The sequence below is a fragment of the Drosophila tropicalis genome, unplaced genomic scaffold, assembly GCF_018151085.1.
Source record: "Drosophila tropicalis isolate 14030-0801.00 unplaced genomic scaffold, ASM1815108v1 contig_859, whole genome shotgun sequence".
NCBI classification, from domain to species: Eukaryota; Metazoa; Arthropoda; class Insecta; order Diptera; family Drosophilidae; genus Drosophila; species Drosophila tropicalis.
The window spans coordinates 8,806,729-8,821,094 of NW_027173353.1; the positions used below are offsets into that span (position 1 = coordinate 8,806,729).

At 38.4% G+C, this 14,366-nt stretch overlaps 1 protein-coding gene across 4 annotated transcripts in view; it reads right to left on the reverse strand.

The window, feature by feature from the left end:
• Positions 1-14,366, reverse strand: part of Glut4EF (Glucose transporter 4 enhancer factor) — a 148,249-nt gene that overhangs the window by 41,105 nt on the left and 92,778 nt on the right. For 3 of the 4 annotated variants that reach the window (XM_068298006.1, XM_068298005.1, XM_068298007.1), the window contains exons 3-4: positions 12,848-12,969; positions 12,552-12,769 (exon numbers count right to left, since the gene is read on the reverse strand). In XM_068298006.1, coding sequence (XP_068154107.1) covers positions 12,552-12,769; positions 12,848-12,969 — 340 coding nt within the window. Of the gene's footprint in view, positions 1-754; positions 782-12,551; positions 12,770-12,847; positions 12,970-14,366 lie in introns of those variants that run through there. The other variant, XM_068298009.1, reaches the window with a different exon arrangement.

Here is a 14,366-nt window from a genome sequence, read left to right on the forward strand (position 1 = left end):
GTATTATACCCATTTAGCAAGGGTATGGATAGCCAAAAAAGCTTTTGCACGCAGACAGAACCGGAATCGAAATCGGAATCGGAACAAACGCTGGCGCGGATGTAGCTGCCGGCACTGTTTTATATATACGTTTTGGATTTCTCGTTTTTTTTTTTTTTTTTTGTATTTCTATTTCACGAATATTTTTGCATTGATTTATGCCATTTAGCATTGACTTTTAGCAGATTGTGCATTGTAATTTATAATATTATACACAGAGAGAGTGAGCAAACTTAACTTAAATTTCTGCTTTTGGTCTAAATGCACAAGAAACCAAAAAAATGAACATGAAAAAGTCTTATGTTGGATGAAGAAATACACAAGAAATTTTTTGTTGTTCTGTCTAGACGAAATTTAAGTGTCATTATGCTAATTAAAACGATTCAAGCGTGGATTGTTATGCTGTTTCCAGCTGTGTTAAAGAGCATGGACCTGGATTTGCACCCCGACCACTTGACGCCACTTGCCATCAAAGTTGTTGTTGTTGTTGTGCCAATATGGTCTAATGATTATAAACTGGCAGCAGCTCAAACCATTTATATAAATTTCACAAGACACACTTTTGCAGCAATTCCCTTTTAGTTGACACATCAAGGCTTTATCCTCCCCCCGCTGTCCCCTCGTTTGTTATTAAAACTGGTTTAAATTTCCATACTTACTTACAGAACTCTTTTGTCGTTTTGTCTTTGTCTTTCACTCAATTAAATTGTCTGTCCAATGCAATAAATTATTACTCACTCACCTGCAAAGAGAACAAATTGATGGGAATAAATGTTAAATGTGCGTTTAAAATGTGCAATTTGAATATTAAATCAATTTGCATTTGCTTTTCGAATTAAGAACAAAGAAAAACTTAAGCTAATTATGGTAATAACTGTAATTATTGTTGCAAAAGGAGCAAGGAGGGAAGGAGGGGATTTAAAAGAAGAGGAAAATCAATATTACTAAAACAACGCGCAAAGTGCGTGGCCAGTCGACCTTTCCGATAAGAAATCGCATGACAAACGCCATTGGACATGCAATGGCTAGAAAGAAGAGAAAGGAACTGGAGTCACTAAGAAGGAGTAGAATGAAGAGACTCTTCTCTGGCATATTTTTCGTTTAGTTTCTACTTGTAAGTTAACCTTGAAAATACTTAATATCGATTAAGTTAATGTGCAGCTTTTGGGGCTTTGTTCATAGTATTTGGTTTTGCATTTTTACATTGTGCGTGTAATTAGCATGGTTTAATTAGAGTTAGGTTTCCCCTCCTCATCCCCCCTGAAATCACAAAGGAATTACTTTGTTTGGCAAAGTAATGGAAATTGGCCCCGATATCAACATAATTTTGTTTTACTTGAAGTCATGCGCAATGCTTGGATATTTGCTCGGTTCTCGGAGTTTGCCATCTGCCGCCATTTTATTTGCGAGAGAGAGAGAGAGAGAGAGCGAGTGAGTCAGGAAAATGCGCGGGAAACCCGAAGAACGAACTGCAGGACGACCCACTGAACCACTCTGAATGACGTTTTTTCGTTTCGCCTGCCATTCTCCCGTTTCTGTTTGAGGGGTTGGAGGGATTTTGTTTTTTTGTGGTTTGTTTTTAACCTCCTACCTCAGACCCCCATTAAAATGCTAGTTTGTTGTTGCGGAATTCGCCGCAACCCTTAAAAGTGTTGCCATATCGATTTTAGTTACCCTCTCTCTCTCTCATTTATACTCATTCTGTGTGTGTGTGTGTGTGTGTGTGAGTGTGTTTTGCGGGTGCTCAGTCGGCGTTGACTGCTGCGCTAGCGTTTTCTTTTTTTTTTTTTCATGCCCTGACCTTGAATACATTTGCAATTTCTCTATGCGCTGCATGGGTGTGTGTGTGTATAGATGTATCCCTGTGTTTGTTTGTTTGTTTATTTGTCAATGTGTGAGTGTGTTTGTCGGCATTTTACTTTTGCCCCACAATTCTCTTCTCTTCGATGTTGTTGCCGACTGACTTTTGCCTTGAGGCAAGCGAAAAAAAAGACTCTTACACAATCACCAAACATTAATTATATACCAATATTAATTCCTTAAATTTCTTTCGTTTTGCTGTTGTTGTTGATCTTTTCATGTGACATGTGTTCGCAAATGTTCAAAAATTTGCTGTCATGTTTGTTGCTTAGGTGGTAACAATAAATTAATTACTTTTGACAAAACCGAAAATGTATTTTAGCCAATATGAATGAATGGCAATCGGTACGTACCAATGTGCTTGCCCCTTTCACTCGATACATCTCCGGCCATTCATCATCTATTTTCCTAGTTCTCGTTCTAATGGAACCCTGACATTGCCGGCATTTGATGACTTTGTTGGGTTTTATGTGCATTTTTGCCGCTTCCCACCCACATGCACACACATACATATGCAATGCCTTGGCAAAACTGTCAACATTTGCTAAGAACAGAAAGCAGCAAACAGTACAATTCTCTAAGCTCTGAGGCGTGCCAATGCTGCTGCTCTGCTTTAATTAAGCCATGCCTTTGCCTCATTCCCTACTCTACCCACTCCACACCCTGCGCATTGCCTTGGTTCCCACTATGCCGCTTAAGTCTATCAAATGCAAATGTCAACAAGGTTTGTCTGCCCACGCGGGGACTTGTACTTGCACACTTATGGGAGAGAGGGAGACAGAGATGGTAAAAGAGTGCAGGAGAAGGGGAAAGGTCTATACATGGCACGTTTGAGTTCCTTCCTTCATTCCCCGGGAGCGGTGCAAAGCGATATCTACACTCAAACAAAAAATTCTGCTAAACGTTTGCTAAGAATAGTTTTTACTTTTTCTCTACAGAAAATTCAAATCTAAAGTGGAGAATAGGATAGGTCCTATAATTTGTTCCTAACCACAAGGATGAGAAGCAAAGAATGGAAAACATTATCACTACCTCTATTTGGCTAGTTATACCCTTGCAAAAAGGGTATATTAATTTTGGTCAGAAGTGTGCAACGCATAGAACGAAGCATCTCCGACCATACAAAGTATATATATTCTTGATCAGCACGACGAGACGAGTTCAAATAGCCATGTCCGTCCGTCCGTCCGTCCGTCCGTCCGTCCGTCCGTCCGTCCGTCTGGATCAACGCAAACTCCTCCTAGACCGTAAGAGCTACAGAGCTGAAATTTTGCACGTAGGCTTGTATATACTGCAGGCGTTGTATATCTCGGATTCAGCCGGATCGGACCACTATATCATATAGCTCCCATACAAACCCCAAAGTCACGAACAGTGACTTTTCTCAATAACTTCGTTATTTTCTATGCTATTATCGTGAAACTTAATATTAGAGAGTTTACTACGCCTATAAGCGACTATGCCAAATTTGATCAAGATCGGGTGACTATATCATATAGCTCCCATACAAACGGCCAAGTCACGAACAGTGACTTTCTTAATAACTTCGTTATTTTCTGAGCTATTGTCGTGAAACTTAATATTAGAGAGTTTACTACGCCTATAAGCGACTATGCCAAATTTGATCAAGATCGGGTGACTATATAATATAGCTCCCATACAAACGGCCAAGTCACGAACAGTGACTTTCTCAATACCTTCGTTATTTTCTGAGCTATTGTCGTGAAACTTAATATTAGAGAGTTTACTACGCCTATAAGCGACAATGCCAAATTTGATCAAGATCAGGTGACTATATCATATAGCTCCCATAGGAACGATTGGTTGAAAACAGCGACTTTTGTAAATAACTTCGTTACTTTTAACGCGATTGCTTTTAAATTAAACATTTCTTAATTTAATATATATGTTAATGACTGTGCCGAATTTGATAAAGATCGGGTGACTATATCATATAGTTCCCATAGGAACGATCGGTGGAAAACAGTTACTTTGATCAATATCTTCGTTATTTCCTATGATTGTAGGCCTTTCTTTCTCAAGCTTAAGCCTTTTTAGATAAAACGTTCTTCCACATTGATGGCTAATAGGTAAGGATAGAGTTACCAAAAAAGTTGCAAGGGTATACAAACTTTGACGCGGTCGAAGTTAGCCCCGGCCCTCTGGTTTTATATTCATTTTTCTCCAAGTGTATTTCAGCTATCATTTGTTTATCTTTTTGAATGCAATTCACTGGCAATTGGCTGCTTAAATAGAAATTTGCACATTTACTAGGGAAAAAAAACTTAAAACAAAAAAAACGTAACCGAATTTGTTTTAGTCTGTGAATGATGTAAGCGGAACAGGGAGTATCTATTTCATTATTGTTTGGCTGCCTGCATTTGTTTTCCCACTCACCGGCACAACACAACACACAGATACTATAATTAACAAACATTGGCATATCAAAAAAAAAAGAGAGAGAAAAAAAAACAAAAAGCGAAAAAAAAACCAGCCAACTTGCAAATGAAATCACCTGGCAAAGTTGCTGCTGCTTGTTTGGCTTTTAATTATGGCGCTGCGGCGACGCCAGCAATAAATTTTGATACATACATACATATATATAATATGCAATACATATGTATATACATATGTTTATATGCGTTCTCTACTCGCACGTTTGCATATTCATGGAATTTTTGCCTTATTATTATTAATTCATTTTGCGCAATGCGAAAAATAATTAGCCATGAAAAGTGAATCGACCGCAAAACAATTCAACATCAACAGCGTTGCATTCCCATTTGCAAATTGTTTATCGTACAATTAAAAACATATATATATACATATACATAGTTCTCATCATACCAACAAATTTGTGTTTCGTGTGTTTGGTTTCTGTATTTGTTTAACTAAACCCGTTGACAACGGCCAAACAATTAATTTATGACTGTTGTTCGATGTTTGGCTAGAATCTGTTTTTAAGTATGAGCTAAAATACATGTGTTGCCATTTGTAGCATTGATTTATCCATTTCGAACAACATGTTGATTAACTGCAATTTGTATGGAACGAAATGAACTGCAAAAAGTATGCTATAGTTTTTTATATGCTCGAGATTCAAAGCTGGGTTTTAAAAATTATGAATTATTGTGGAAAACCATAAAAATTTCCACAATCTTTAAACAGCATTTAAGTAATGTATTAAGCTATTTAACTCTAGCATGTAATTGGTTTTTGTTTTTTCCATTGATAATTTCATTATATTAAATGCAATTTCGGTACGGAAGAGAGGAAATATTTTTATTATTACTTTTACCCTTGTACTCTTTGCTCTTTGTAGTTAACACAAACTTAGGTCAGCCTCTAGCCCTCTCCACCCTGCCCCTCTAGAAAATCCTCTTAGTCGCCCACCCGCTGCAATAATGACGACGTCAGCAATGAACAAATACATGGATTGCAGTCGACGTCAGAGTTGGCAGCGACAAATTGCATACACACACACGGAGAATATGAATGCATTTGTGTGCGAACACGTGCCGTAGCACCTCCGACACCTCTAACTGTCCCTGCCCTGCAACACCAACACCAACATCTTTTGTCTTTGTCTTTCTCACACTGTCTGAGTGTGTGTGTGTGTGTTTGTTGAGCGGAAGCGAGTGAGTAAGTTAGCGCATGGCATCAGCGAGTAAACGTCAGCCAGAGCAAACGAGAAAGAAAAAGAGAGACAGAGAGAAAGAGCGGAAAATGCATTTTTCTTGTTGCGCAACATTCAACATTCGTTTTGCCGGCCGGCGCAACTAGCCTGCAACAGTGCGGCATCGGCATCTACATATATAACTATATATCTGTATGTACCTACTACATACATATAATAAAGCACTGTATGTATGTATGTCGGTAACCTAGAAAACTGGCAACAGCAGGGGGCCCCAGGCAAAGAGTGGAGCAATGTATATATGTATGGAAGAAAAAGTACAGCCACGCCAACAGTTGCAAGGGCTGCCACAATTTGGAGCTCTTTGGCAGTGTCGAGGCATGTAAAACTAGGCCATTTCGCCGGGATGTGCCCTTTTTTCTCATCTAATTGGGGGCCCATTCCTTTGACCATGCATACACCCATACATATACATGTATGTACATTTGCATTTGAAAGTTATTTGCATGTAAATGAAATCGAAATGCAACTTTATATGCTTTTGCCTGGCAGCAGCAGCTTAAATCAGATACCAAGGGACAAGACGAAGCGAGGGAGAAGCAGTGAGAATTGTTTTGTGGGGAATGTGTGTCATTCTCGATGGCGACTCGTGGCAAAAATGTTTGCCAAAAATTGTTTCGCAAACAATTCTGTACAACAATTTTGTGCATTGATCACACAATGTTAGCTCGCCCTAAACCTCTCCCATGCGCACGTACTTTTCCTCTTTTTTTTTGTCTGTTTGGTTTTATCTCATTAATTTTGCAATTTGCATTTGTCTTTACAGTCAGTATATATATTGTGCATATCCGTAGATATGTATATATATTTTTAATTTGGCCATAGGAGGTGTTCTGCTTGATGCGAACAAACGAGAAAAACTGTGTCAGAGGCGCGGGCCTCATGCCAAATACAGTTGATGCACCTTTTTGGCTCTGTCAATGCGGACGCTGAAAGATGACAGAGGAAGCAAGAGAAAAACGATGGAACAAATTAAAATTATTATAAATCACCAAGAAACTGGGCAAGAGATACCAAAAGAACTGAATGCACAAAATAGTAAAGATTTCAAATTATAAATTTTTAAATATTTTAATAATAGCATTAATAATTTTTCTTTAAAATATGCTATATATACTTTTATTACAGTTTTGATATCAATATACCCAAGAAACTTATATATAGCCTGTCTTTGTCTGTGTGAGTAAGTGGATTTAAGTACTTTTAGCACTGCAAGTAATTGCAAACCAAAATAACTACTTTCAGATAGTTTGTGTTTTGAAAAAAAAAAGCATAAAATATTTGAATTGAGTCAAACCGATGAAAAATTAAATAGCTTAAAAGAAAAATCTGTTGCCAAAAGATGAAAAGATGAAAAATGTCAAGAAACTTTCCTTAACAAAACTTTGTAGAAACATATTTCTTAAGAAAAATATGTTGAAAACTGAATGCAACGTTTCTATAGATGCAATTTGGGTGGAAATATACAGAAAAGTTGTATCTAAAAGAGAAAGTTTCACTCGTTAAACTCAATATAATGGACTGGCATTTTGGTCATTAAGCACTTTTGTCGCCCATTGTACAATTTGAACAAAAATAGATGAAAAAAAAAAAAAAACAGAGAGAAAAGAATCGAACCAAAACTGCAACAAGCCAGAAACAGAAAAAAAAAAAATAAAATAAATAGAAACGAGGCCAAACGATGAGCTCTGTGGTTGGGGCTGTGCCTGTGGCTGCGGCTACCGCTGCCGCTGCGATTGTGGCATTTGGCTCAAGTGTCCATTCCGTTGCCGTGCACTTTTTGTCACCTTGAACATGAAAATTGCCGACTTTTGCCTCTGTGTGTGTGTTTGTTTGCACTTGGCATAGATTTCCTTGTTTTTGTAGTATGCTTGTGTGTGTGTTTGTGTGTGTTTTTAGCCAACTAGTAGCAAACCAATTTTTCCAATAAGGCAACGCCTCGACTATTTGAACTGACTCAGCTGCAAGTTTGCTTTGAATGGCGGAAAATGGGAAAATATTTCAAGTTTTTTGCTTTTATTTTTTTAATTTATGCACATCGGCATTTTATTTATGTTTATTATTATTATGTTCACTGTGATGGGAAGCCGTCAATGGCATATTTTGTGTTGTTGCCTTTGTTGCTTCTGCGCTGCGTATGGCGAATTATTTTTATTGCATTTCGTTTTCGCTTTACGAGTTTTTCATTTGCATTGCTGGTGCCGTTTTGCAATTATGTTAAATTTATGAGTTCGTTTCTCCCACAAACACACACACCACCACCACCACCACACTTGCACGCACTACTATATATTATATATAGATATTATAGACATGCACGAATGAGCAATTGTATGACTTGCCACTCCTCCTCCTCCTGTGCTAGTGAATCTTCTCTAAACGCCAGAGGAAAGTAAATCGACTAGTCCTTCAGTTGCAGTTGATTCTCCTACCACTTTCAAATGCAATTGAATTGTTGCATTAGAACTTCAATTTCAGCTTTTGGCTTTTTGTGATCTCAAGAAGAACTAACCAAGTTTTAAAATTTTGAATAACTTTTGTAAATTTGCTCAGTTTAAATCTTGTTCTTTGGCTATGAGGTGTCAAAGCTTTTTACTTTCTAAACAAATTTATTTAACGTGAAAAGGTAAAAAACAAAAAAACGATTGATCATTGCAAATTTCTCAATACTCGATAGATTGTATAATTAATTTACTAATTGTTCATATGAAATCGTTTTAACTTGTCATGCCCTGCAAAGTCATATGGAACTGTCTCTAGTGTTTGTTTCTCTCTCTGTGTGTGGGTAGAACTGACAGTCGTCAGTTTAGGGTATAATTACATACATATGTGCCCAGCTGTTCTACGCTCATTACTCATACGCCCCGTGTTGCCCAATCAAACAACCAACGCTGCAGCAGCCTCACTCACAGTCACAGCCAAGATGTCGGCACTTGGGCCAAGTCATTTGCAATTGTTAAGCTAAAGCTCCGCAAAATTGCTTGCACATAGAATTAGAAATAGAAGCGGCAGCAGCAGCAGCAGCGGCAGGGGCAATAAATGGCTTTTAGCAAGACCATTAATATTTCTTTATTTATTTCGTTTTTTTTTTTTCTTTTTTTCCTTAATAATAATAACTCAATAATGTCGAGCGAGGTGAGTGGCAAAAAATGACTGATAGATAAATTTAAATCGCTTCCTAATCAGAATTCAAGGTTGCCTGGCCATATGAGTGAAATGAATACATAAGACGACGGCAAAGCTGACGATGTCGATGTACCAAGTGCCAAAGGCAGCAACTTGCTTGCCAATCTCTCTTACTCTTAGTTTATGTGTGTGTGTGTGTGTCAAGTGAATGTTGTTTCAAGGTTGCTGCAGAGCACTTGAAAAATTGTATGATATTTAATTAAATTTTGCCATATTTCTGGTTTTCTTTTCATTCTTTTTTTTTCCTTTTTTTTTGAGGTTTAAAAATAAATGCACAAAGTAAAGAAGAAATAAGGCGAAATCAAAGGTGGCAGCCCGCTGCTTCTGGTAAGGTGGGCAACATGTGACACGTAGAGCAAAACCAAAATCATAAATAAAATATATTTAAGCTTATTTAAAACAAATTCTTAATGTGTATACAGAGAAGAACAAGGGAGGTAAATATACAAAGGTAAAAACGACAAAAAAAAAATGCAGCAAAATGTTTTGTGCTTGTTTAAAAATAAATGCAAATAATGCAGTTGCTTTGGTTTGCCTCTCGGTTTGGTGTTGCTTTGCCTTTTCCTTTGGTGCGAGCATTTGTCAAAAAAGGCCAACACAAACACACGCACACAAACACACACACAACACACACGTGTGCCGCGCCAAGTTGGCTGCCAGCGAATGCAATTTTTCCTATTGTTTTTTCCCCCCTTTTTGGTTTTTGTTTATTTGTTATTATTTGCAACTGTCAGGCATTGCAAAAGCTTAATGCCAGCTAACCGCAACAGCGAAAATGCCCCTCTCTATCCATTCACCCACCTTCTCTCTCCCTCATCTCTTCACCTTTGGATTGGCTCTGCCCCCCCATCCACCCATCCCATTCGCCATCACTTTGCACACGCCGCACTGTCTGCCTTGCTTTGCACTATAATTTCAGTTAGTTTGTCTGTGTGTATGTGTGTGTGTTTGCTTGGGTTTAGCTTTAGCTTTTGATGTTATAAAACAAATTAGTTGGAAAAAAAAGAACACAAAACTACATACTACATATATAGAATCGGTTGAATATGAAAAGTTTATACTACACATACATACATATGAATAACATGCAATTAGCTGCCTCGGATATGTACCTATGTGGTTGGATTTTTATTCGTATATGCTAGAGCAAGATTTGTCGTAATGAAAATCCACAGCGACAGCAATTGATTTAGTAGGAAAAGTAACTGTACTTTTCCTTATATATGTATGTAGTTGGAGTATACAATTTGAGGTCTAATTACTCGATATTCAACAGTTGAATTAAACATATTCAATTTGCATATTCATATTTTACTCCTCTGCATGACTTTTGCCCTTTGATAGCACTTTTCACTTACACATGTGTGTGGGTGTGTGTGTGCGCGCTGTAAATTTATGGCCAAGCATTTAACCAACCATTGTGGTTGACTTGGCTTTCATTTTAATGGGCAGCCTTGCAGTTTGCTGCAATTGCAGCCTTGATTAAAAGGCAAAAGTCCGTGTGGTTGCTTATGCTGGCTGCTTTTGCCGCCTGCAGCTGTCATTGTTGTGGGCGAATGTACATAAATCTGCATTTAAAATAATTCTCCGCATGATCATCATCACCATCATTGCCATGACAATGACGATGGTGACAGAAACAAACAGAACGGCAGGGTACGGACAAACATGGCGTATGAGTAATTTGTATTATTTTTATTCCATTTGACGCTTGAGTAATGAAGGTTAATCATACGTCATGTTGCGCAAGCATTTAATGCATTCGAAGCGAATGATAGTCGTGAATTGTGCACGCAGTGTAAACAGTGCGTATGAGTAATGGCCTCCCAGCCGCATCTGCATTGAAAACTGATTCGCATTACGTATACGACACGTGGCCACCTTGAGCAGCAGCAGTTTATAAATTTTTTTTTTTTTTGTTCGTTGTGTCTCTTGCGCCTCTCCATGCAAGTCTCTGCCGCACAGTGTATGCCACCGCGCATTGCCGCCAATCGACAATAATTGCGCACAATTAGACATTAATTGCATTCATTGCAGTTTGCCAGTTTGCCAGTTTGCTAGCTTGCCAGCTGCCAGCCCAGCCTGAGATCATTTTGCGGCTCAATCTAGCGATGCCTCGTTTCTATACATATCTATATCTGTGTATATATTTATCTGTATCTATCTGCTGCTTTGTGTTGTGTTGTGTTCATTTGTTTTGAGATTGAAGATTATGCGGAAATGTTGCATATATCTTTTTTCAATTGGGGTGTGTCACGCCTTGGCAAAAATAAATAAACTTGGCATTGTTTTTTTTTTTATATACGAGCTTGTGCGCTCAAACTGTCTAACTGCCTGACTGCCTAACCTAAATGGAAACCGAAAAGGGGCGTGTTATGGGGCGTTGGTACAAAAATTGTAAATGCGCAATCCTTTGACAGCAGCTGCAACAGCAGCTAAAGGAAGTGTGCCGTTTCTCTTTTCTTTTCGTTTTTTTCAGTTTGTTGTGCAACAGGTATGAAACCAATCGAATAAAATGAAAGTGAAAATAGCAGACAATGCGATTGGCTTATGCTTATTATAGGATATATACTTTGACCCTTTTGTTGGCTATGAATCATCATTCAACTGGCATTACGAGCTTGATCTTTAAGCAAACCCTCATTATTTAGTTGGCAAAAGGTTAATACTGACTATTTGTTATTACTCTCTATCTCTCTCTCTCTCTCGCTCGGTTTGGGTGTGTGTGGCACTTCGAAACTTGTAACTAATATAAAACAAATAACCAGCATATGAAAATCTAATCAGACTTTCAAGGTTAGCAAAGGAAAAAAAATGAAATAGCTGCTGCTCACATTGATATTTGTTGTTGGCTTTTGCTGCTCGTTTTTAGTATGTATTTCTTTTTTTGTTTTTTGTGTGTTTGCTGTTAAGAGCCCTTAAAAGCGCCAAACGAAAAATAGACAAACACACACAGACACACAGACATGTGTGTAGTTATATCTAACTAGTTGGGCATATAGATTGTGGGCAAACAAGAAGCAGACAACGTTTCAGTGTCAAGAGTTTTCGATTCTATGCCGGTTAACAGTTGCGTAAGCAACTCTTGCCCACATTGTCTAGCCCTTATTTTGGCCTCTTTCCTTAAAGTTCAAACATAATTAATTAAAGAGGAAATAAGCAAAATGCTCATGACTCTAGACTCTGTCGGGGTCCTTAGGTCATATAGACACGATATTTATTGTTGTATATATGTATGTGAGTAGGGTATTGATTTCTTTCTTTCTTTTCTGTTTGTAATGTTTGTTCGTGTGCGTAAAGTTAACGAGCTGCTGACGTTGCCCTTTGTGTGATTGATGCGTTGGCAGTTGTTGTTGCTGTTGCTGGCGCTGTTGCTGCCACAGGGCGCATAGAATTTTCGACATTTATTTGATTTTTGATATATTTATGTATATGTATATGTATATGTATGTACATTTTCACAGTGTGTCCCACATTGCGTATGAGTAATGCTTTATAGCAAATCATACGAAAACATAGAAAAAAAAAATCGTATCTTCGAGTGCCAAGAATACCTAACATACATATGCCTAAGGCCTCCTGACATTTACATAATTATAGCAATTAAAATCTATATACAAAGTTGCAATTAAAATGCAAAAAATTTTCGCATGCTCTGCGCTCTGTTTGCCAAAGCGAACAACTGATAGACTGAGCGACTGACTGACAGACCAAGCGACCGCATTCTTTTTTGAAAAGATACATTTGCATTTGGATATTGGTGACATACCTTCTTTTTGCGCTCCTCCTTGAAATCACTGACAATGCCCTCATCGGATGTGGACACCGATGTTGTGCGTATACGTGCATTGGCTGCATCATGTGGTGATAGAATGTGATGACTATGATGGGCATGTCCATCATCGCTCAATGGCGGCGATGCTGAGCCAGAACTCCAAGAGGCCGATGAGCTGCTGCCAGGACTGGAGGCCAGCCATTTATCGCCCACTGTGAGAAACAGAAGGCACGAGCAATTTAGTAACCAATCAGAGTAGAGATCTTCCTCTAACAATAAGATGTACTTACCACCATGTGGTGAATTGTGTAGATTCATTAGAATCAGAGCTGCATGGCATTCATTCATCTCGTCCTCTTTGCACTGATCGTTACCGCATTCGTGAGTGTCACTGGGCGGACGTTTCCGAGAGCTAAAAAAATAAATAAATAAAGATGATGGATGATGAGTCAAGTGAATATTAATTTCAAATAAATGCATATCAACTTGTTGGGCATTGGCCTAGTTCGGAGATTTCATTCTAATTGAGTACACACCCCCCTCCCCACTCCTCTTTCTTCTCATGTGATCTTATCCCACTACTGTGGGCGGTACTTCAAAGCTAATGCCGCCGATTTGTGGTTGCCATTGTTGCTATTTGATGTGTTTTTGTAATTTGCACAACAACAATGCGGCAAGGTCTTTGGTTTTTAAGCGATAATCGCCTCAACTGCGGCATTTCAATGCAAAATAGCAGAAAACTATTTTTCCATTTAACTAATTTGTTTGGTTTGGTGAATTTTCAATGCACCCGGCACTAATCTTGCAGCTTTGTTGGCCAACTTTAAGTTAACCTTGAAACAACCTTCTCTGGCCAACCAATCAGCTATCCTTTTTTTGTGCTTTTCTCTTTTTTTTTTTTTTTTTGCATTTTTGCTTTATGAACAACATTTTTACGCTTAAATAAATTTAACCAAGGCAACAAACGACAATGGCATAAAGTTCGCACAAGAATGCAGCGTCAAAGCGTCAAACTGAATGGCCAAAAGGCTACAGGGAGTGGCAAAGAGGGCCATTGTGTGTGTGTGGGAGGACAATAAAGACGCGACAGTCGCGTCATAAATTCAAAACATTTCAAACGGAAAAACTGATTTGAAATTCTCCATAATCAAGTCGAGTGCGTATCAGCTTGAACATGCAAACAATTGAGACGTCGCCATGGTCGTGGGGGCAACTGCTCTAAATGGCAGGAGAAATTGGTCTCTCATTGAACGCTAAGGATGCCAGGATTAACAGGCACAAACTGACGCACAAAGTGCTTGGCAATGGACAGATGCCAGATATTGCTAGCTTTGTAGCCAGGAGCAGACTTAAGTCGTTCACTGAAGTTCGCCATTCCATTCTTAAAGCAATAGGTAATGATGCTTGAACTTTAGCCGATCATGGTCACGAGTGAGTCAGCTAATAATTTATTTCTATCTTAAAATCTCAAAGTTAATAAACCGAATTTCATTAACATGAGCTCCCCTATACCTTAATGGGTCTCATCTGTCTAAGGGTACAGCTTTTAGCACTAAAATGTTAAAAGAAAAAACCATTTCCAGATAGTTCTTCTCCTCCTGCTCTATGTGGCACACAATTGTGCAACCTCAAAGGCCGCAGGCATACAAAGACTAAGCCGTTGCCGTTGCAGTTGCAGTTGTTGCTGCTGATGTTGCAACTAAGTGAATGCCAGCAACATCTCGAAAGAGTTGGCCATAAAATTTTATTACTGTGCTACCTGGTTTCAAAGTTGGTTGCTGGTTTCTTTTCTTTTCTTTTTGTTTGGTT